This window comes from Mobula birostris, chromosome 16 (genome assembly GCF_030028105.1).
Source record: "Mobula birostris isolate sMobBir1 chromosome 16, sMobBir1.hap1, whole genome shotgun sequence".
NCBI lineage: Eukaryota > Metazoa > Chordata > Chondrichthyes > Myliobatiformes > Myliobatidae > Mobula > Mobula birostris.
The window spans coordinates 5,094,859-5,119,650 of NC_092385.1; the positions used below are offsets into that span (position 1 = coordinate 5,094,859).

Genomic DNA, 24,792 nt, shown 5'->3' on the forward strand with positions numbered 1-24,792 from the left:
ACACCACCGTGAGAGAGTCCAGTTCCATCCCCACAACATCACTGGCCTTACAAATGAGTTTGTTGATTCTGTTGGTGTCTGCTACCCTCAGCCTGCTGCCCCAGCACACAACAGCAAACATGATAGCACTGGCCACCACAGACCCGTAGAACATCCTCAGCATCATCTGACAGATGTTAAAGGACCTCAGTCTCCTCAGGAAATAGAGACGGCTCTGACCCTTCTTGTAGACAGCCTCAGTGTTCTTTGACCAGTCCATTTTATTGTCAATTCGTATCGTATTTAAGAGTACATATCAGCTATAAGGATGGCAAGACAGCGGCTATATTTCATTAGGAGTTTGAAGAAATTTGGCTTGTCAACTAAACACTCAAAAATGTCTATGGATGTACCGTGGAGAGCGTTCTGACAGGCTGCATCACTGTCTGGTATGGTGGGTGGAGGTGGGGGGGTGCTACTGCACAGGACCAAAAGAAGCTACAGAAAGTCATAAAATTAGTCAGCTCAATCTTGAGGACTAGCCTCCATTATATCCAAGCCACCCTCAAGGAGCGGTGACACCCACCATCACTCAGGACGTGCCCCCTTCTCACTGTTACCATCAGGGAGCAGGTACGGGAGCCTGAAGGCACGCACTCAATAATTCAGTAACAGCTTCTTCCCCTCTGCCATCTGATTTCTTTTGCGTGTGCGTGCGTGCGTCCGTGATGATGTCTTTTTCATGGCTTTTACAAGGCGCGGAGCGAGGGAGAGACTGTGTGGCGCGACACCCCTCACACAGACATTTTTGCGGTATTTTTACCCTTTATTTTACGAGGTCGAGTTGCGATCTCGACACTCAACCGGGCACGGATGGAAAGCGTACTCGGGAGCGGACCCGACTGGTTTCGAACCCGGGAACCTCCGCTCCCGGGTCCGGCGCCGATGTCATTGCGCCACCAGCCGTCCCTTGCCATCCGATTTCTCAACGGACATTGAACCCACGAACACTACTTCAATATGTATTATTTCTGTTTTTGCACTATTTCTAATATAGTCAACATACATATATAAACTTACTGTAAATTATTTATTTCTCTTTCTATATTATCATGTATTGCATTGAACCGCTGCTGCTAAGTTAGCAAATTTCACAACACATGCCGGTGATGATAAACTTGATTCTCATTCTGATTCAGTAGAAGTTTGGTGGAGTATTCAGTGACAATCTGATCTCACTAACCTTCCTTCTGATTATGTCTCTGTGCTGAGTCTAGGACAGGGACGTTAAACCCCGGGAACTCCTCCACTTTCTCTGCCGGCAATCTCCAACGTAGATTGGTGAACGTTCCCCGTCCTGAAGTCAATAATCAGCTCTTTAGTTTTACTAGCGTTGTTTAAGACGTTGTTGTAGCATCACTCAACATGGTGTCCTATCACACTCTAGTAAGCTCACTTATCACCATCTGTGATTCATCCAACAGTGGTGTCATCAGTAATTTGAATTCAGATTAAAGCAGGGGTTCCCAACCTTTTTTTATGCCATAGACCAATACCATTAAACAAGAGGTCTGTGGACCCCAGGGTGGGAACCCCTGGAAAGTCTGTGTCCAACCCTGCTGAATTAATAACTCCATCTGTTCTTACGTTCCAGGGAGCTTCGATTACACTCAATGTAGTGACCAAGAGACGAGATATCACTGGGCTGATATTTATGGCACCGTTAGTGCAAGTGAATGCTGATTCAGTGTCAGCATCCAGGGTAAGAACACCACAGATCTTTCAATCATTCCGATTAGTCTGTTAAAACAAGGCGACTGTAGCTGTATATTTGAAAGGTTGAGGGGCAATTGGCACCGTAGAACCCAACACAGATCAGCCACTTTCACATTCCTACTCATATTAAGATTTATTTATCACATGTACATCGAAACATACAGTGAAAAGAGTCATTTGTGTTAATAACCAACATAAGGAGGCTGCCTGTAAGTGTTGTCACACATCCCATTGCCAACATAGCAAAGTTCAAAGTTCATATAGAAACTACAGAACCATAGAAACTACAGCACAGAAACAGGCCCTTTGGCCCCTCTTGGCTGTGCCGAATATTTTCTGCCTAGTCCCACTGACCTGCACACGGACCATATCCCTCCATACACCTCCCATCCATGTATCTGTCCAATTTATTCTTAAATGTTAAAAAAGAACCCGCATTTACCACCTCGTCTGGCAGCTCATTCCATACTCCCACCACTCTCTGTGTGAAGAAGCCCCCCCCCCAATGTTCCCTTTAAACTTTTCCCCCCTCACCCTTAACCCATGTCCTCTGGTTTTTTTCTCCCCTTGCCTCAGTGGAAAAAGCCTGCTTGCATTCACTCTATCTATACCCATCATAATTTTATATACCTCTATCAAATCTCCCCTCATTCTTCTACGCTCCAGGGAATAAAGTCCTAACCTATTCAACCTTTCTCTGTAACTGAGTTTCTCAAGTCCCGGCAACATCCTTGTAAACCTTCTCTGCACTCTTTCAACCTTATTTATATCCTTCCTGTAACTTGGTGACCAAAACTTAAAACAATACTCCAGATTCAGCCTCACCAATGCCTTATACAACCTCATCATAACATTCCAGCTCTTATACTCAATACTTCGATTAATAAAGGCCAATGTACCAAAAGCTCTCTTTACGACCCTATCTACCTGTGACGACACTTTTAGGGAATTTTGTATCTGTATTCCCAGATCCCTCTGTTCCACTGCACTCCTCAGTGCCTTACCATTAACCCTGTATGTTCTACGTTGGTTTGTCCTTCCAACGTGCAATACCTCACACTTGTCAGTATTAAAATCCATCTGCCATTTTTCAGCCCATTTTTCCAGCTGGTCCAAGTCCCTCTGCAGGCTCTGAAAACCTTCCTCACTGTCTACTACACCTCCAATCTTTGTACCATCAGCAAACTTGCTGATCCAATTTACCACATTATCATCCAGATCATTGATATAGATGACAAATAACAATGGACCCAGCACTGATCCCTGTGGCACACCACTAGTCACAGGCCTCCACTCAGAGAAGCAATTCTCTACCACCACTCTCTGGTTTCTTCCATCGAGCCAATGTCTAATCCAATTTACCACCTCTCCATGTATACCTAGCGACTGAATTTTCCTAACTAACCTCCCATGCAGGACCTTGTCAAAGGCCTTACTGAAGTCCATGTAGACAATATCCACTGCCTTCCCTTCATCCACTTTCCTGGTAACCTCCTCAAAAAACTCCAACAGATTGGTCAAACATGACCTACCACGCACAAAGCCATGTTGACTCTCCCTAATAAGCCCCTGTCTATCCAAATGCTTGTAGATTCTGTCTCTTTGTACTCCCTCCAATAATTTACCTACTACTGACGTTAAACTTACCGGCCTATAATTTCCCGGATTACTTTTCGATCCTTTTTTAAACAACGGAACAACATGAGCCACTCTCCAATCCTCCGGCACTTCACCCATAGACAGCGACATTTTAAATATTTCTGCCAGGGCCCCTGCAATTTCAACACTAGTCTCCTTCATGGTCCGAGGGAACACTCTGTCAGGTCCCAGGGATTTAACCACTTTAATTTTCCTCAAGACAGCAAGCACCTCCTCCTTTTCAATCTGTACAGTTTCCATGGTCTCACTACTTGATTCCCTCAATTCCATAGATTTCATGCCAGCTTCCTTAGTAAATACAGACGCAAAAAACCTATTTAAGATCTCCCCCATTTCCTTTGGTTCCGCACAAAGCCGACCACTCTGATCTTCAAGAGGACCAATTTTATCCCTTACAATCCGTTTGCTCTTAATATACTTGTAAAAGCTCTTTGGATTATCCTTCACTTTGACTGCCAAGGCAACCTCATGTTTCCTTTTTGCCATCCTGATTTCTTTCTTAGGTATTTTCTTGCACTTCTTATATGCCTCACGCACCTGATTTACCCCCTGTTTCCTATACATTTCATATAACTCCCTCTTCTTCTTTATCAGAGTTGCAATATCCCTTGAGAACCAAGGTTCCTTATTCCTATTCAATTTGCCTTTAATCCTGACAGGAACATACAAACTCTGCACTCTCAAAATTTCCCCTTTGAAGGCTTCCCACCTACCAATCACATCTTTGCCAGAGAACAACCTGTCCCAATCCACGCTTTTTAGATCCTTTCTCATTTCTTCAAATTTGGCCTTCTTCTAGTTCAGAACCTCAACCCTAGGACCAGATCTATCCTTGTCCATGATCAAATTGATACTAATGGTGTTATGATCACTGGAGCCAAAGTGCTCCCCTACACAGACTTCTGTCACTTGCCCTAATTCGTTTCCTAACAGGAGATCCAATATTGCATCCCCTCTAGTTGGTCCCTCTATATACTGATTTAGAAAACTTTCCTGAACACATTTTACAAACTCTAAACCATCTAGACCCCTAACAGTATGGGAGTCCCAATCAATGTATGGAAAATTAAAATCCCCTACCACCACAATTTTCTGTTTCCTGCAGTTGCCTGCTATCTCTCTGCAGATTTGCTCTTCCAAGTCTCGTTGACTATTGGGTGGTCTGTAATACAATCCCACTAATGTGGCCATACCTTTCCTGTTTCTCAGCTCCACCCATAAGGACTCAGTAGACAAGCCCTCTAATCTGTCCTGCCTGAGCAGTGCTGTAATATTTTCCCTAACAAGCAAAGCTACTCCCCCACCTTTCATTCCTCTGCCTCAATCACATCTGAAACATCGGAACCCTGGAATATTAAACTGCCAGTCCTGCCCCTCCTGTAGCCAAGTTTCACTAATTGCTACAACATCATAATTCCACGTGTCAATCCACGCCCTCAACTCATCCGCCTTCCCTGCAATACTCCTAGCATTGAAATATATACACCTCAGAAGATTTTTACCACCACTCACAACCTTTCTATCAGCGGATTTGCTTAAACTTTCAATATCATTTATTTTCACCCCAGCCACACTATCAGCTCTGGCACTCTGGTTCCCATCCCCCTGCAAATCTAGTTTAAAGCCTCCCCAATAGCACTAACAAACCTCCCTGAAAGGATATTGGTCCCCCTGTGGTTCAAGTGTAACCCATCTCTCTTGTACAGGTCCCACCTGCCCCAGAAGAGGTCCCAATGATCCTTAAATCTGAAACCCTGCCCCCTACACCAGTTCCTCAGCCACTTGTTCCTCCTCCAGAGCATCCTACTCCTACCCTCACTGGCACCTAGCACAGGTAGCAATCCTGAGATTACCACCCTTGAGGTCCTGCTTTTCAACTTCCTACCAAGCTCTCTATACTCACTGTCCATAATCCTGGGTTTAATTTTCCTGCAGACATTCACAGTAGAACAAATAAATACAGCAGAATCAATGAAAAATGGCACAGAAAGATAGACAAGCAGCCAATGTACAAAACAAGACAAACTGCGCAAATGTAAAATAATAATAATAATGGTAGATAGATACTTTATTGACCCCAAAGGAAATTACAGTGTCACAGTAGCATTACACGTGCACAGATATACAAATATTAGAAGAGAAGTAAGAAAGAATAAAAAACTAAGATACCACAAACAGGGGAGGGAGTCATCCCTTCCCCAGCTATAGGTTCACCCATTTTAGAGCCTAATGGCTGAGGATGAGAATGACCTCACATGGTGCTCTTTGGAGCAGTGCAGTTGTCTTAGTCTATTACTAAAAGTGCTCCTCTGTTCAGCCAAGGCGGCATGCAGAGGGTGAGAAACATTGTCCAGAACTGCCAGGAATTTCCAGAGGGGCCTTTGTTCTACCACAGCCTCCAGTGTGTCCAGTTTGACTCCTGTAACACAGCCAGCCTTTCTAATCAGTTTATTGAGCCTGTTGGCATCACCGATGTTGATACCATTGCCCCAGCACACCACACACATAGAAAATGTACTGGCAACAACAGACTGGAAGAACATGTGAAGGAGAGCCCTGCATACTCCAAAGGACCTCAGTCTCCTCAGGAGGTAGAGGTGACTCTGGCCCTTCTTGTACTCAGCCTCTGTGTTGGTGCTCCACTGAAGTCTGTCATCCAGGTGCACTCTGAGTACTCACAGGTCCTTCCCACATCCACGTCCTCACCATCTACAGTAACAGGGAGCAGTGCAGGCTTAATCTTCCTAAAGTCCATCACCATCTCCTTTGTCCTACTGATGTTGAGCTGCAGATGATTCAGCTTGCACCATTCGACAAAGTCTTCCACCAGGGCCCTGTATTCATCCTCCCATCCTCCCTTTATACACCCAACTATTGCTGAGTTATCAGAGTATTTCTGCAGATGACATGATTCTGTATCTAAAATCTGAGGTACACAAGGTTAACAGGAGGGGAGACAATACAATCCCCTATGGGTCCCCAGTGCTACATATAGCCATGTCTGACACACAGCTCTGAAGCCACACAAACAGTGGTCTGCCAGTCAGGTAGTCCATTATCCAGGATACAATGGAGGTGCCAATCTGCATTAAACGGAGCTTTTCCCCCAGCAATGAGGGCTGTATGGTATTGAAGCAACTTGAGAAATCAAAAAACATGATCCTCACAGTGCTGCCCAGCTTATCCAAATGGGCTCGGTTCAGCAGGTAGATGACAGCATCATCGACTCCAATGTGCTCCTGGTAGGCAAACTGCAGGGGATGGAGGGCTGATTCGACCAGGGGTTGGAGGTGAGCCAGAACCAGTCTCTGTAGGGTTTTCCTGATGTGTGAGGTCAGGGCCACTGGACGGTAGTCATTCAAGACTTTTGGTTGGTCCTTCTTGGATACTGGGACCACACATGATGTTTTCTACACAGTCGGGACCCTTTCCAGGCTGAGACTCAGGTTGAAAATGCACTGAAAAATTCCACCCAGCTGCTCAACACACTCCTTCAGGAGCTTGGGGTTCACACCATCCTGTCCTAATGCTTTGCCATGTCTGAGTTTCCCCAGAGCCCTTCTCACCTGGCTCCGTAGTGAAGGTGAGTCCATGATGACTGGGGAGTTGGTTGGAGGCGTGGATGGTAGGTGCAGGGCAAGGAGGGGATGTAGACAGTGGTAGCCTTTGTTGTTCACCCACGTTTTGAACTGGAGGGGGAGAGGGAGGAGTGGAGGTGTTGGTGCTGAGGGGGCATTGGGTGCCTTGGCATCTGGACTGGTGTGTGAGGAGGGTGTAAACAGGAGGGCAATTGTCAAACCTACTGAAGAATTGGTTTAACTCATTAGCCCATTCCTGGCTGCATTCCAAGTCTCCACAGCTCGGCTGATTGAAGCCAGTGATGTTCTTCATGCCTCTCCGCACCTCCCGTGTGTTGCTCTGCCCAAACTTGTCCTCCAGATCTCTCCTGAATTCCTCTTTAGCAACCTTGATCTTCTCCCTTAGCTCCTTCTGCACGTTTCAATTCCTCCCTGTCTACTGATCCAAAGACTCTCTCTTTGTTGTTGAGAAGAGCTTTTAGATCCCTGGTGACCATGGTTTGTTGTTAGGGAAGCGGTGAACAGTCCCCGATGGTATTACGGTATCCACACAGAAGTTGATGTAGCCAGTGATGCAATCACTAAGTCCATCAACGTACTGTCCATAAGAGGGTGTATGGGGTGTCCAGAGAGGGGTAGCACCTCTGGTGGATGGGCTTGACACGTCCGTTCTGGGTCAGTTCACTCATTTTTGCGCCCCACCGGACGCTCAGATCTCACCTGTGGCACCAAGTAGCTGTTTGCATGCGACAGTGGCCACACCCCGGTACACCGCTTCAGAAGGCGGGCTGAACAGGCTAAGGGTAGTCTCCTACCCCAGTGAGACAGGGACGTGCCCGTTCTAGTGTGCGTGGTCAGCTCCAGCGGACTGGGCAGATGAGATCCAACGGCCAGGGAGGCGGTACTGCTACGCTCTGTGGAGAGCGAAGGGCATGACAAGGCACAGAGGACGTCACGGTCACCCACTGCTACCAAGGAAGACCCCAGCTTGTTCACTGGACCCAGACTTTTGTGGTTGAGAGAGTGGAACTTACACAGTGCAACAGCTTTTCCACTTTAAAAACTCTCCCACGCAGGTCTCCCGTCATCGTCGGACAACCATCACAGTGGGTGGTAGTGTGGAGGTACACCTTTAGCAAAGGAGGTGTAAGACACTCTGTCCATCAGCTGACCCAAGGGTAAGGAATGGTACCCGCTTAGCCCCCTCCCTCCCCGCTCAGGGCAATGTGAAGCCATGGGAGCAGGTGGTGAATGGTGGTATGAGCAGCTGGTGGGCGTGGCAAGTCCTGGTTATGTGATCACTGACACCAGGCAGACAATCTCTGAAGAGTATTGGTAATGGCTGGGGTCACCCATCTTGTAAAGACACTGTCCAGAAGAAGGAAATGGCAAACCACTTCTGTGGAAAAGTTTGCCAAGAACAATCATGGTCAGAAAATCAGAATCAGGTTTAACATCACCAACATATGTCGTGAAATTTGTTAACTTTGCCATAGCAGTACAATTCAATACATGATAACAGAGGGGAAAACTGTGAATTACAGTAAATATATATGTATATCAATTTGTTAAGTGAAATAAGTAGTGCAAAAACATAAATCAAAAAAGTCGTGAGGCAGAGGGGAAGAAGCTTTTCCTGAATCAATGAGTGTGTGTCTTCAGGCTCTTGTACCTCCTCCCTGATGGTAGTAATAAGAAGAGGGCATGTTCTGGGTGAATCCCTACAAGTTCGTAATCTTAACTAAATAACAGGACCTGCCCCTCGGTTTTTTTGCACTACCTTACTTTACCTTTTCTATTTTCTATTTATGATTTATAATTTAAATTTTTAATATTTACTATCGATTTGTACTCCAGGGAGCGCGAAGCGCAGCAACAAATATCACTATGATGATTGTACGCTCTAGTATCAATTGTTTGGCGACAATAAAGTATAAAGTATTTCTTTCACTCTCCCAACTCTAGATGTGCTGCAACAGCATTTTATATTACCTGATGCCAAACTTAACCGTGGGAAATGTGGACCCCCATTGGCTGTCAAGTTCAGCAGAAGAGGTAAGTTTTTCCCTTGTAGCAATCATGTGAATTCTCTACGGAGATGATTTTGTGAGTAGAAGATCTCGCGAGGAAATTGCGGCATCCACACTTCTGATGGGTGGACAAAGTAGCAAATGATGGTTGGTCGTAACAGTCCTGCAGTGTTATCCTGGGAACTGTGGTGAAAGTTAATGAGTGAAGGTGCTGATCAGCCTTACTACTTGGGGAAAGTTACCGTTTTTGAGTCTGGTGATCCTGGCATAGGTGCTATGTAGTCTCCTTCCTGATGAAAATGGGACAAACAGTCCATGAGCAGGATGTGAGAGATCCTTCATGACATTACTGGCTCTTTTTGACACTTTTCTATATAAACGTCCTTGATGGTGGGCAGGCTGGTGCCAGTGATGCATTGGGCAGTTTTGACTGTCCGTTGTAGAGCCTTCCCGTCCATCAGTGTCCATATCAAGCAGTGACGCAACTTGTTAGGATGTTCTCTGCAGCACATCTGTAAATTGACAGGTGTATAAATGTGCACGGTGCAGTTCTCTGCAGTCTCCTCAAACAGTAAGGGCGGTGGTGAGCTTCCTTGACTGTGTACGATGTGTTCTGGGACCATGAGAGTTTGTGTGTGACGTGCATTCCCAGGAGTTCGGAACTACTCGCAGTTTCCTCTGTTGTGTTGCCAATATAAAGGGGGATTTGAGTGGCATGAGTTCTCCTGAAGTTGATAACCATCTCCTTCGTCTTGTTGACATTAAAGAGGTTCTTTGCCTGGCACAACATCCACATCCTTCCATTCTCTGTATGTTTATGCGTTTAATAACTTGTAAAACGCCACCAACATATCTGCCTCTACTACCACTCCAGGCAGCCCATTTCAGGCACCCACCAGAGAGAGAACTTGGGATCCAAGTTCACCGCTCCTTGAAAGTGGCCACACAGGTCAATAAATTGGTTAAGAAGTGTTATGGACTGCTTAACCACAAACAAGAGAAAATCTGCAGGTGTTGGAAATCCAAGCCACACACACAAAATGCTGGAGGAATTCAGCAGGCCAGGCAGCATCTGTGGAAGAGTAAACATGTAAACAAGAGTAAAGAATCCTGAAGAAGAGTCTGGGCCCAAACAGTTGACTGTTTACTCTTTTGCAGAGATGCTGCCTGGCCTGCTGAGTTCCTCCAGCAGTATGTGTGTGTTATGGAATACTTGCTTTTATTAGTTCTGGTTGCCCCACTTTTGGAAGGAGGCTGAGGCTTTGGAGAGGGTGCACAAGAGATTCACCAGGATGCTACCTGGTTTAGAAGGCATGTGCTCTCATGACTTGAGGTGTTTTCTCTGGAGCGCTGGAGGCTGAGGGGAGGTCGGACAGAGGTTTATAAGATTATGAGAGGCATGGATAGAGTCGACGGGGAGTGTCCATTTCCCAGGGTCGAAATGTCTGATACCAGAGGGCATGCATTGAAGGTGAGAGGGGATAAGTTCAAGGGGTATTTGAGGGGTAAGTACAAGGGGTATGTCAAGGGTAAGTTTTTTACTCAGAAAGTGGTGGATGCCTGGAATACACCACCTGGTATGGTGGTAGAGGCAAATACATCAGAGACTTTTAAGAGACATTTGGATAGACACATGGATGTAAAGAAGGTGGAGGATATCAACACTTTGTAGGTAGGAGGGATTAGTGTTGGGATGTTTTTGATTTGCCTTTTAGCTGATTGGCACAACATTGTGGGCCGAATGGCCTGTTCCTGTACCGTACTGTTCTATGTTCTCATTTACCTCAAGACAGCAAACCCTTCTCCTCTATAATTTGTATAGGGTCCATGAAGTTGATGCCAGTTTGCCTCAGTTCTGTAGACTCTGTCCATCTCCTGAGTAAACGCAGATGCAAAAAATTAATTTAAAGTCTCCCCTATCTCTTTTGGCTCCACACATGGATCACCAATCTGAAATTCCAGAGAACTAGTTTAGTCCCTTGCAATCTTTTTGCCTTTAACATATCTGTAGAAACCCTTGGAATTCTCCTTCACCTTGTCTGCTTGAGCAACTTCAGGCCTTCTTTTAGCCTTCCTGATCTATTTCTGAAGTGCTCTCTTGCATTTCTTATATTCAATAAGCACCTCATTTGTTCCTACCAGCCTATATCTGCTATGCACTCCTTTTTGCTCTTAACCAGGGCCTCAATATCTCTTGAAAACCAAGGTTCCCTACGCCTATTGTCTTTACCTTTTATTCTGACAGGCACATGCAAGTTTTGGACTCTCAAAATTCCACTTCTGAAGGCCTCCCACTTACCAAGTACACCTTTTCCAGAAAACAGCCTGTCCCAATCCACACTTGCCAGGTCGTTTCTGATACCATCTAAATTGGCCTTTCTCCAGTTTAGAATCTCAACCTGCAGACCAGACCCATCTTCTTGCATATTTACTTGAAACTAATGGCATTGTGATTGCTAGATGCAAAGAGTTTCCCCACACAAACTTCTGTCAACTGTCCTGTCTCATTCCCTAATAGATCCAGTATTGCACACTCTCTCGTTGGGACTTATACATACCAATTAAGGAAACTTTCCTGAACTCATTTGACAAACTCTATTTCATCTAGTCCTTTTACAATGTGGTAGTCCCAGTCAATATGTGGAAAGTTAAAATTACCTACTATAACAACCTTATATTTCTTGCAACAGTCTACGACCACCATACAAATTTGTTCCTCTAAATCCCTAGGACTGTTGGGTGGTTTGTGATAAGCCCCATTAATATGGTTACACATTTCTTATTACTCAGCTCCACCCATAAAGCCTCACTAGACAAATTCTCCAGTCTGTCCTTACAGAGCGCTGCCAATGACATTCTCTCTGACTAGTAATCCTCCTTTAATCCCTCCCGTTCTATCACGTCTAAACCAACAGAAGCCTAGGATATTGAGCTGCCAGTCCTGCCCCTCCTGCAACCAAGTCTCACTAATGGCTACAGTGTCATAATCCCAGGTGTTGATCCACGCCCTGAGCTCATCTGCCTTTCTGTTGTTGTGAAACTTGTTTTGCAGCAGCAGTACACCGCAAGACATTTAAAAAAATTACGATAAGTTGCAATCATTAATTAAATAAATTGGGCGAACAAGAAATAGTTAGTGTTTACGGGTTCTTGGACTGTCCAGTAATCTGATGGCAGAGGGGAAGAAGCTGTTCCTAGAACATTGTGTGAGGGTCTTTGGGTTCCTGTACCTCTTTCCTGATGGTAGCAATGAGAAGAGGACATGTCCCAAATGGTGAGGGTTCTTAAAGTTGGATGCTACCTTCTTAAGCACCACCTCTTGAAGATGTTCTCAATGATGGGGAGGTTTGGGCCCTGATGGAGCTGAATGAGTCCACAACATTCAGCAGTCTCTTTTGATCCTGTAGATCCCTCTGTACATGAACACTCTTAGGGTCCTGCCACTAAAAGTGTACCTTCCCTGTACGCTTCATCTCTCAAAGTGTAACATCTCACACTTGGCCTTGCGTATGGTGCCATTGAACGTCAAAGGTGAACTCAAAGGAGGCAGAGTTCCAGTGAATGGAACTGGTCTCCCATGGGTGGAGAGGGAGTGCAGGAAACATAACCAGAGGCCAAAAGTTTCAGAGTGAACGCCGAGTCCACTGTCAAATGCATCTGTGCATGTGTGCCCAGATGCACTGAAAAATTTAATTGCGGTAGCATCACAGTCACAGAGCATCAGATGAGCATCATTCAAAAGAAAAACATTGTACCATTTCTTAATGCATGCATTACTAAATGACAATAAAAGAGGACTGCGTGTCCTCATAATCTAAAAAAATCTAAACATACATACAAATCATATACGATTTCTACAAGATAAAGAAGCACAATGAGAAAAAGAATCTATTTTAGTGCAAAGTGATCAGTAAAATATTGTTGCTAAACCGTAGTGTTTAGGGTTTTGCTAGTTGGTTCAAGAACCAAATGGTTGAAAGGAGTTAACTAGTGGCGTGGGACTTAATGTCACCGGGTTCGGATATGGCCCAAGTGCGGAGCGAGAGACACTGAAGCGGTCGATAGTTCACAGACTTTAGTGTGAACAGAGTTAGATGGAAAAGAAGACAATAAACACTAGGCCAAACAGAGCCATTAACTAAAACTCTCAAATGGAAAACGAAGCCTACACTGCAGCTGAAAGGAATAACTAAATATAAAACGAATACCGCTAGTCTTCAGTCAGTTGACTCGACAGTCCAATTTCTCAGGCAAGGCTGAATGCAAGCAGGCAGCGAAGCTTTGCTGTGCTGGGTTCAAGTCCCGACAAGCACTAGGATGGAAAGAATGGTCAAGTACTATCACAATGAAACAAATAATTAGCTGACATGTGCATATTCACAAGCACAATTGCCGCATCTATTGCGCTGCCGAATCCGTGGATGTGACCCTTCAGGCTTCTGTACTTCCTACTTGATGGTAGATACAAGAAGATGGTAATGGCCAGACGGTGTTGCCTTTTTGAGGCAATGTCTCCTGTAGGTATATACCAAGGTGGTGAGGGATGTGCCCGTGATGTTTTGGGCAGAGTCCACTACACTATGTAGCTTCATTCGAATGCCATACCAAACCACAATGCAACCAGATAGGGTACTTTCAGTTGTACCTCGGCGAAGTCAGATGGCTGATTATTTACTGCCTGTTGCATCACTGGCATTTAGGGCAGCAGTGAGGGTCCTCCATCTGTGGCTGTGTTCACAGCTTTCTTCATCGCATCAGTAGCTTCCTCTCTGTTTTCACTACTGTCAGTCTTGGAAGTCCCAATGGAAACTCAGGAATACCATCACACTCAGATGTAAAAAGATTCTTCATTGCTGTTTCCATTACAGTTTTGTTTGTCCAGTCAGGGTTGTTAGCCCTGAGCTGAACCCTTAAACCTGGAAGACAGATGGACCACTCTTAGTCTGGCCTCTACCCTTTGATCTGTTTGACATGGGTGACCCTACCAAGAGTCAAAGTGTAAAGCCTTCACTCCACCCAGCATAGCTCTCCGGGTCATTGAGGCACAAGCCTCCAAAACCCAACGACAAGGTTGTGGTTCTCTTGGAGGAGATGACTGATTGTCAGAATTTAATTGTACAAAGGAAACAACTGAAAGAACAAATGTTAAATGTTTTATTTAACTGTGCACAATTCCCCAGCACGTACCTTTGCTCTGTCTGCCACAAAAGGCAGATATTCCAGTGTCCATTTCAATGTGACCTCCCATTCCCATTCCGATATGTTGGTTCATGCCCTCCTCTACTGTGCCAAGATGAAGCCACTCTCAGGCTGAAAGAGCAACAATTCATATTTTGTCTTGCTAGCCTGCAACCTGATGGCATGAACATTAAATTCTCCAACTTTCAGCAATTTCTCCACCTCTCTGTTCTCTCGTTTTTCCATTCCCCATTCTGGTTCTCCTCTCATCACCTCTTGCTCCTCACCTCCTTTCTCCCATGGTCCACTATCCTCTCCTATCCGAATCCTTCATCTTCAGCCCCTTACCTCTTCCAACAATCACCCCCCAGCTTTTTACTACATCCCCGCTCCCCCACCCACCCAGCTTCCCACTCACCTGGTCTCACCTATCACTTGCCAGCTTGAACTCCTCCCCCTCCCCTTACCTTCTTATTCCAGCTTCTTCCCCCTTCCTTTCCAGACCTGATGACGTCTCGTCCTGAAACACTGCCTTCTTATGCCCCTCCATAGACGATGCTTGACCCATGGAGTTCCTTGAGTATTTTTTCTGTGTGTTACTGTGGTTTTTTTTTTCAAAGCGCTCACACCACCAGATTTGGACCCCAGTCTCTTTTGTGATGCGTACATTTCCCTGAAGAGTTTTGTCAGATCAGTGAACAGATGTTGAGATGGATATGGGAGGAAGGAGAGACTACTGATTTCCTAACAGATGTCGGTTATGGCAGCACTTGTTCAGAGGTCATCTGGTGCAAGGGCACGATAGTCAGTGCTGACCGCTCTAATGTCTAAAGTTGATACATTGTGGTTGAACACTCCTCACTATGAACAAGACAAGCATTCATCTTCTGGGTGTAGAATCCTTTCTGACCTCAGCTGCACGACAACCAAAATATGATTAAATTAGATTAGATTAATTTATCACATGTACATCAAAACATACAGTGAAATGCATTGTTTGCGATAACAACCGACACAGTCAGAGGAGTGTTGGGGGACAGATGGCAAGTGTCGCCATACCTCCGGTGCCAACATAGCATGCCTACAATGTTTGGCAGAGCAACACAGGGCACAAGAAAGCAGAACACAACAAGCAACACAACAACAGCAAAACAAGCCCCTATCCTCCCTCCCACCGACCCACACACGGTCTGTCCTCTCACCCACCCACACACAGTCTGTCCTCTCACCCACCCACACACACGGTCTGTCCACTCACCCACCCACATATGGTCCGTCCTTTCACCCACACATGGTCTGTCCTCTCACCCACCCACACATGGTCCGTCCTTTCACACACACACACACACACACGGTCTTTCCTTTCTCCCACACAAACACACACGGTCAGTCCACTCACCCACGCACACTCTCAGTCTGTCCTCCCACCCCCACACACACACGGTCTGTCCTCTCACAAACACGCACACGGTCAGTCCACTCACCCACACACGCACACATGGTCTGTCCTTGCACAAACACACACACACACACACACACACACACACACACGGGCAGTTCTCTCACCCACACACACACACACTCACACACACACACACGGTCTGTCCTCTCACCCACCCACACACGCATACGGTCTGTCCACTCACCCACCCACACATGGTCCGTCCTTTCACACACACACACACACACACACACACACACACACACACGCGGTCTTTCCTTTCTCTCACACAAACACACATGGTCAGTCCACTCACCCACGCACACTCTCAGTCTGTCCTCACACACACACACACACACACACACACACACACACACACACACACGGTCAGTTCTCTCACCCACACACGGTCTGTCCTCTCACCCACCCACACACACGGTCTGTCCACTCACCCACCCACACATGGTCCGTCCTTTCACACACACACACACACACACACACACGCGGTCTTTCCTTTCTCCCACACAAGCACATACGGTTCGTCCACTCACCCACACACACTCTCAGTCTGTCCTCCCACCCACACACACACATGGTCTGTCCTCTCACAAACACACACACACACACACACACACACACACACACACACACACACACACACACACACACACACACACGGTCTGTCCTCTCGCCCAACCACACACATGGCCAGGTTTCCATCTCCAGGACAGACCTAGAACATAAGAACATAAGAAACAGGAGCAGGAGTCGGCCATCTGGCCCGTCAAGCCTGCTCCGCCATTCAATAAGATCATGGCTGATCTGTCCGTAAACTCAGCTCCACCTACCTGCCTTTTCCCCATAACTCTTACTATGCAAAAATCTATCTAACCTTGTCTTAAATATATTTACTGAGGTAGCCTCCACTGCTTCATTGAGTAGAGAATTCCACAGATTCACCACTCTCTGGGAAAAGCAGTTCTTTCTCATTTCCATCCTAAATCTACACCCCCAAGTCTTGAGGCTATGTCCCCTAGTTCTAGTCTCACCTACCAGTGGAAACAACTTTCCTGCCTCTATCTTACCTATCCCTTTCAAAATTTTATATGTTTCTATCAAATCTCCTCTCATTCTTCTGAATTTCAGTGAGTACAGAACCAGGTGACTCAATCTCTCCTCATAGTCTAACCCCCTCATCTCTGGAATCAACCTGTTGAACCTCCTCTGCACTGCCTCCAAAGCCGGTATATCCTTCCTCAAGTATGGAGACCAGAACTCCACACAGTACTCCAGGTGCGGCCTCACCAGTACCCTGTATAGTTACAACATAACCTCCCTGCTCTTAAATTCAATCCCTCTAGCAATGAAAGCCAACATTCCATTTGCCTTCTTGATAACCTGCTGCCCCTGCAAACCAATCTTGTGTGATTCGTGCACAACCACTCCCAAGTTCCTCTGCACAGCAGCATGCTGCAATTTTTTTACCATTTAAATAACAATCTGTCCTGCCATCCTTCCTTCCAAAGTGGATAACCTCACATTTACCAACATTGTACTCCATCTGCCAGACCCTTGCCTACTCACTTAGCCTATCTATATCTCTCTGCAGACTCTCTGTATCTTCCGTACAATTTGCTTTTCCACTCAGTTTAGTATCATCAACAAACTTAGATACACTACACTTGGTCCCCTCTTCCAGATCGTTAATGTATATTGTGAACAGTTGCAGGCCCAGGACTGACCCCTGCAGCACACCGCTCACCACTGATTGCCAGCCAGAGTAACACTCATGTATCCCAACTCTCTACTTTCTATCAGTTAACCAATCCTCTATCCATGCTAATACATCACTCCAACTCTATGCATTGTTATCTTATGGAAAAGTCTTTTATGTGGCACCTTATCAAACACCTTCTGGAAATCCAAATAAATAACATCCATCCACTCCGCTCTATCTACTGCACTCATTATATCCTCAAAGAACTCCAGTAAGTTTGTCAAACAGGACCTGCCTTTGCTGAATCCATGCTGCGTCTGCCTGATGGATTGATTTCTTTCCAGTTGCCTCACTATTTCTTCTTTAATGATAGCTTCAGGCATTTTCCCAACTACAGATGTTAAACTAACTGGCCGATAGTTACCGGCCTTTTGCCTACATCCTTTTTTGAACAGTGGCGTGACATTCGCCTTCTTCCAATCACTGGGGCCTGCCCAGAGTCCAGAGAATTTTGGTAAATCATCACCAAAGCCGCTTCTATAACTTCTGCCATTTCTTTCAGTACCCTGGGATGCATTCCATCAGGACCAGGGGACTTGTCTATTTTCAGGCCCAAGCGTTTGCTCAGCACTACCTCTTTAGTGATAGCTATTGTATCGAGGTTCTCACCTCCCATCACATCCATAACATCTCTCTTTGACATGTTAGATGTGCCCTCCACTGTGAAGACCAACACAAAATAGTCATTCAAAGCCTTGGCCATGTCCTCATTCCCCAATATCAATTCCCCCTTCTCGTCCTCAGAGGGAACTATTCACTTTAGCCACCCTTTTCCACTTTATACAATTATAAAAACTTTTACTATCCATTTTTATATTTTGTGCTAGTTTATTTTCATAATCTATCTTCCCTTTCATTATTGCTCACTTAGTGGTTCTTTGTTGCTTTTTAAAATGTTCCCAATCTTCCAGTTTCCCACTACTCTTGGCGACTTTGTACGCATGAGCTTTTAGTTTAATGCCTTCTTTTATTTCCTTAGTTATCCAAGGCTGGCTCTCCCCACCCTTACTGTCCTTGCTTTTAACTGGAATGTACTTTTGTTGAGCACCGTGAAAAATCTCTTTGAAAGTCTTCCATTGTTCCTCACTGTCCCACCATATAGCCTGTGTTCTCAGTCTATATGAGCCAAATCCTCCCTCGTTGTAGTCTCCATTGTTTAGGCATAATACGCTGGTTTTAGATTGAACTATTGCACCCTCCATTTGTATGAGAAATTCAATCATACTGTGATCACTCTTTCCAAGAAGATCCCTAACTACAAGATCACTAATCTTACCTGTTTAATTGCACAGGACCAGATCTAAGATAACAGGTCCTCTTGAGGTCCTCTGGGCCTCCAATCTCCAGTCGCCAGGATCTGGCCATTAAGCTTAAAGTTCTGAACTTCTGAACAACCTTCTGGCTTCAGTCTTCAGCATTGGTCCCCAGACTAGCCGATGGCAGGACCCCGAACTTCAGGCTCAAACTCCAGTCCTTAATTAGGTGGAATCTTTACTTACTGAGAAATAGGAGCGATTTGTAGGTTGGATAATTTTCTATGTTTTGGAAGATATTTTTTAGAAGGTTGTTTTAGTCAAGTTTAAGTTTATTGCCCTTTAACCATATACATATATATAGCCAAACGAAACAATATTCCTCACAGTACATATATCGTGTACAGCACATAAAATAATACTAACACAATAATATTAATAGTCAATAAAATATATAAACACAAGAGATTCTGCAGATGCTGGAAATCCAGACAAACACACACAAAATGCTGGAGAAACTCAGCAAGTCAGGCAGCAGATATGGGAATGAATAAACAGTTGACGTTTTGAGCTGAGATTCTTCATCAGGACTGAAAAGAAGGGGGAAGATGCCGGAACGAAAAGGTGGGGAGAGGAAGGAGGATAGCTAGAAGGTGGTAGGTAAAGTCAGATTGGTAGGAGAGGTCAACGGCTGGAGAAGAAGGAATTTGAAAGGGGAGGAGAGTGGACCATAGGAGAAAGGGAAGGTGGAGGGGACCCAGAGGGGAGTGATAAGCACGTGAGAAGAGGTAAGAGGCCAGAGCAGCGAAGAGAAGAAGAGAGAAGAGACAAGGAAAAGAACTGCAGAAGGAGAACTCGAATTCATGCCATCAGGTGGGAGGCTACCTAGATGGAATATAAGGTGTTGCTCCTCCACCCTGAGAGTACCCTCAGCATGGCAAAAGAGAAGGCCATAGGCCAACATGTCAGAACTGGAATGGGGATAGGAATTAAAAAGTCTGGCCACTGAGAAATGGCTGATGGAGCAGAGGCGCTTGACAAAGCGGTCACCCACATCTCCCTCATTTCCCAGACATCTGCACTCACTCCGTCATCCCTCCACTTTAACAGGGATCGAATTCCTCTTGTCCTCACCTGCGACCCCATGAGCCTCCGCATCCAATCAGGGATCACTCCTTCCCTGATCCCCTTCTCCATTTGTTCCCCTCCCCCCCACCACTAATCTCCGTCTTGGCACTTATCCCTGCAAGCGATAGAAATTCTCATCCTCCTCCCGTACAAGACTGCAAACACTCCTTCCAGGTAAGGCAACACTTCACCTGCAAACCTTTTGGGGTTGCCTACTGTATCCAGTGCTTCCAATGCAGTCTCCTCTATATTGGTGAGACCCGATGTAAATTGGGGGACCGCTATGTTGAGCACCTCTGCTCCATCTGCCAAAAGCAGAATTTCCCAGTGGCCAAATATCTGAATTCTGATTCCCGGTCCACGGCCTCCTCTTATGCCACAATGAGGCCATTCTCAGAGTGGAGGAACAACACCTCAAATTTCTGTCTATTCACCAATCTGGCCTCTTACCTCTTCTCCTCACCTGCCTATCACCTCCCCCGGTGTCTCTCCTTCCCTCTCTCCTATAGTCCACCCTCCTATCAGAATCCTTCTTTTCCAGCACATTACTTTTCCTACCTGTCACTTTCTAGAAATCTTCCTTCCCCTCCCCTGACCTCTTTATTCTGATGTCTTTCCCATCCTGATGAAGGGTCTTGGCCCGAAATGTTGACTGTTTATTCATTTCCATGGATGCTGCCTGACCTGCTGAGTTCCTCCAGCACCTTGTGTGTGTTGCAATAGAAAAGTATTCTATAGATGTACAAGTGGATATAAAGTGCATATACAACATATAGTTAAATATTCAACAGTATAATGTTACTGGCACTCTCATAAATAACTTGTACTGGGTGGTAGCAGGGGATTCAGAAGTCTCATAGCCTGGGGGAAGAAGCTGTTACCCTGCCTAACAGCCCTTCTTCTACTACTGCGGTACCTTCTGTCTGACAGTCAGAGATCAAAGAGATGGTGGGATGGATGGGAGGAGTACATGACAATGCTTTTGAAGACTTACATAAACACTATGTCTGTTCCTCCTCTGTTTAAGCCTCTCACGGGTTGTGTTTTTGGTTTTTATGCAGGTGCAAAAGATCGTGGACGACCCTCTCAGCATCTTAGGACCTTATAGGATGAGATATACCATCCAGGTGTTAAATGCTGTGGCCAAGCTCAAGGAGATAATGCCCACCATCACAGTGCCTGTGCTGATTGCACATGGTGAATTAGATAAACTGTGTGAAATCAAAGGCTCTTTCCTCTTGTATAAGAACGTGGCTAGCCAGGACAAGACACTGAAGGTTATTCATTTTCCTATGTTTTAGATGAAGTTGCGATCCTCTGTGTACAGCACTGAAAGAGGAGATGATTGAATCAGTTAGGATTTTTATTTCCCTGAATCATAGAAGAATGAGGTTAGATTGATTTTAGAGTTAGGTTAAAAGGTTGTTACTGTTGTGTTTTGCAACTCCAAAACATTAAACTAATTGAAAGGAAAACAAGAGAGTGGGGAATATGAGTCTAACTTCGTTTTCACTTGAAGTGAGGCATGCACGTATATCATGGCGGCGTGACAACGTATGCCATTTACATACTTTTACATATAATCTGCAATGCACTATGCAAACAACAAAGAATGCTTAATCAAACAATATATTTACAGTATTACCCAAATATTACTGAAATATTAAATACACAACAGGCACAATATCACGGGCAGAAGGGCCTGTGCTGTGCTGTAAAATTGTATGTTCTATTTGATGAAGGCATGTAAAATTATGAGGAGTATAGATAGGACTAATGTAAGCAGACTTTTTCAAATGAGGTTGGATGAGTCTAGAACTAGAGGTCATGGGTTAAGGGCAAAAGCTGAAATATTTAAGGAGAACCTAATGGAGAATATCATCACCTAGAGGGTTGTGACTGTGGAACGAGCTGTCAGCAAAGTGGTGGATGTGGGTTTGATTGTAACATTTCAGAGAAGTTTGGAAAAGTACTTGGAGAGAAGGGGTATGGAGGGCTATGGTCTGAGTGCAGGTCAAAGGGATTAGGTAGTATAACAATTCGGCATGGACTAGATGTGCCAAAGGGCCTGTTTCTGTGTTGTAGTGCTCTATGGCTCTATAACTCTATGAAACGTGCACTTGGCCAAACTCATTCATGCTTACCACATTATCTACTTGAACCAGTTCCATTTTCTGTATTTGGTCCATATCCCTCTAAATCAGAGGTTCCCAAGCTGTGGTCCATGGACCATTTGGTTCACGGTATAGAAAAATTTCTGCTCTAAACCCACAATTTACTAACCCTAGCCCATACTGTGCAAAAGAGGAATGTGGGAGGAAACTGGAGCACCTGGAGGAAACCATGAGGAGAATATAGAAACACCTTACAGAGAGCAGCGGGAATGGAACCCTGATCCTAATCGTTAACACACTAAAGTGTTACTCCTACTGCTACGCTACCATGCTGACCTTCACAAGGTCACCTCCTCAGCTTTCTAGACTCTGGGGAAAGAGACTCAGCCTATCCAATCTCTTCTTATAAGCCAAATCCTCCATTCCTACCAGCATCTTTTCCACACCTTTCCTGCTCAATTAATTCTTCCTATGCCTCAGGTGAAAACACAGCTGCCCACTGTATTCCGAGTATGGACTCACCAATGTCTTGTACAGCTGGAACCTAATGAGCCAATTCATGTATTCAGTGCCCTGACTGATGAACACAGGTGTGTTAAACTTTGTGCTAATCATTGCTCATGGTGTGGGCTGGCCATGTCCCCGTCACGTCCTTGTGTTTCACTACTGAGAAACAAAACCAGAAAGCTGATTCTCACAGCCTGACTTCTTCTTTTCAACATAGTGACATCTTCATTGGTCACCTGTGCATGTAGAATCCAAGTCTTCAGACTCTTTCCTCGTTCGCTTTGTTCCTCATGAAATCTTCACCAGGAAAGTAGCTTCATTAAGAGGGATGAGCATTTCTCCCCAAGTCGGTCACTTGTTTTATTTACCAGATTTCTGAACAGTCCATAAACCCATGAACACTACCTCACTATTCATCTTTTGTGCTATTTATTTTGTTCATAACTCATGGCAATTTTTATGTATTGTACTGCACCGCTGCTACAAAACAGAAAATTTCCTCATGTATATCCAGTAGCCACTTTATCAGGTACACTTGCACACCTGCTTGTCGATGCAAATATCCAATCAGCTAATCATGTGGCAGCAACTTAATGCATAAAAGCAAGCCAACATGGTCAAGAGGTTTGGTTGTTGTTCAGACCAAACATCATAATGGGGAAGAAATGACTAAGTGACTTTGACTGTGGAGAGAATTTTGGTGCCAGATGGGGTGGTTTGATAATCAGAGAAACTGCAGATCTCCTGGCATTTTCATACACAACAGTTTCTAGAGGTTACAGAGAATGGTGCGGTAAATGAAAAAGAACATCTGGTGAGTGGCAGCTCTGTGGGCACAAAAACTTTGTTAATAAGAGAGGTCAGAAGAAAATGGCCAGACTGGTTCAAGATGACAGTAACTCCAATAACCACACGTTACAACAGTGGTGTGTGGAAGAGCATCTCTGAGCGCCAACACGTCAAACCTTGAAGCTGGTGGGCTACAGCAGAAGACCACAAACATACACTCAGTGGCCACTTTATTAGTTTTGCTTTGTTTGGCCTTCAGAAGTAACTAATTGTTCATGGAATCAGACTGTGTTATTTCAGGTGTTACAGAACATTGAAGAGTACAGCACAGAAACAGGCCATTCAGCCCGCAGTGTTGTGTCGAACTAGTTAAAAAGCAAATCAAAAACACCCAAACACTAATCCTCCTACTTACACCATGTCAATATTCCCCCATCTTCTTTACATCCATGTGCCTGTCCAAATGTCTCTTAAAAACCTCCAGAGTATTTGCCTCTAAAATGACAGGCAGTGCATTCCAGGGGTCCACCGCTCTCTGAGTAATAAACTTACCCCTCATGTCCCCTTAAACCTACCCTTCTCACCTTCAGTGCATGCCCTCTGGTATTAGACATTTCAATCCTGGGAAACAGATACTCACTGTCTACTCTATCTTTGTCTCTCATAATTTTAGAAAGTTTTATCAGATCTCCCCTTAGCCTCTCACGCTCCAAAGAAAACAACCCAAGTTTGTCCAGCCTTTCATGATAGCACATGCCCTTTAAATCAGACAGCATCCTCTCCAACGCTTCAGCATCCTTCCTATAGTGTATGCAGTTCTCCAGGTGTGCAATTTATGTCAGTACAAAGTTTTCTGTGCCCTTAAATTCACTTGGCTTCTTTTGTTAAATCAAACCCAAGGTGTAGAAATGGGCTCTCGCATGGGCTCCAGCAATGCCTGCCTTTCGTTACCTATTTGAACAGTCCATGTTTCAAGCCTTCTCTGGTAATGCTCCCCAACTCTTTCTGTGTTACGTTGATAACTGTACCAGTGCCCCCACTCTAAGCTCACCAATTTCATCAACTTTGCCTCCAACTCCCGCCCTGCCCTTCAATTGACTTGGTTTCTATTTTGAAAAATCTTTCCGTATTGCTGTTTAGTTACTGTCTTCTCTTCCGCTAGATCTTCAAGAATGCTTTGCACCATATACATAAGGAGACACCAAGCATCGTCGCAGAACTCAAAGTGCTGATTAGAAAGTGGCTTAGGGACCATCTACCACTGGTGGTAGACTGATTCAACTCTAAAAAACGTTTCTAAGCATCCTTCTAAAATGTCTTGAGGTTGAATATGTTGTCAGGGGAGGAGGTTTGGTTGTGGGGGGGAGAGAAGTGTCTGGGAACAAAAGCAATTTCTGGATACCCAAAAAATACATAATTAATTAAAACTGTGTCAACATTTGCATTTGTTGATCAACTGTCTAAACTTTTGGTAGCCTTTCCGCCCCCCCTTCCCTCTTTTTCGATTCGCACTCTGGCTCCCCTCTTACCTCTTTGCCTCTCTTCATCTGCCTATCATCTCCCTCTGGTACCTCTCCTCCTTC

At 45.0% G+C, this 24,792-nt stretch overlaps 2 protein-coding genes across 2 annotated transcripts in view; one reads left to right on the forward strand and one right to left on the reverse strand.

Moving 5' to 3' along the window:
• The window catches only part of kbtbd12 (kelch repeat and BTB (POZ) domain containing 12), a 64,654-nt gene extending 63,388 nt beyond the window's left edge, over positions 1–1,266 (reverse strand). The window contains exon 1 of the mRNA XM_072280248.1: positions 1,223–1,266. The gene's annotated coding sequence lies outside the window, so the exon portion shown is untranslated. The remainder of the gene's footprint in view (positions 1–1,222) is intronic.
• The window catches only part of LOC140211302 (monoglyceride lipase-like), a 38,230-nt gene extending 13,685 nt beyond the window's left edge, over positions 1–24,545 (forward strand). Inside the window, exons 4-7 of the mRNA XM_072281011.1 lie at positions 1,634–1,741; positions 8,958–9,047; positions 20,861–21,076; positions 24,372–24,545. Of these exons, the coding sequence (XP_072137112.1) occupies positions 1,634–1,741; positions 8,958–9,047; positions 20,861–21,076; positions 24,372–24,485 (528 nt within the window). The 3' untranslated portion in view covers positions 24,486–24,545. The remainder of the gene's footprint in view (positions 1–1,633; positions 1,742–8,957; positions 9,048–20,860; positions 21,077–24,371) is intronic.
• The last annotated feature ends 247 nt before the right edge of the window (positions 24,546–24,792 follow it).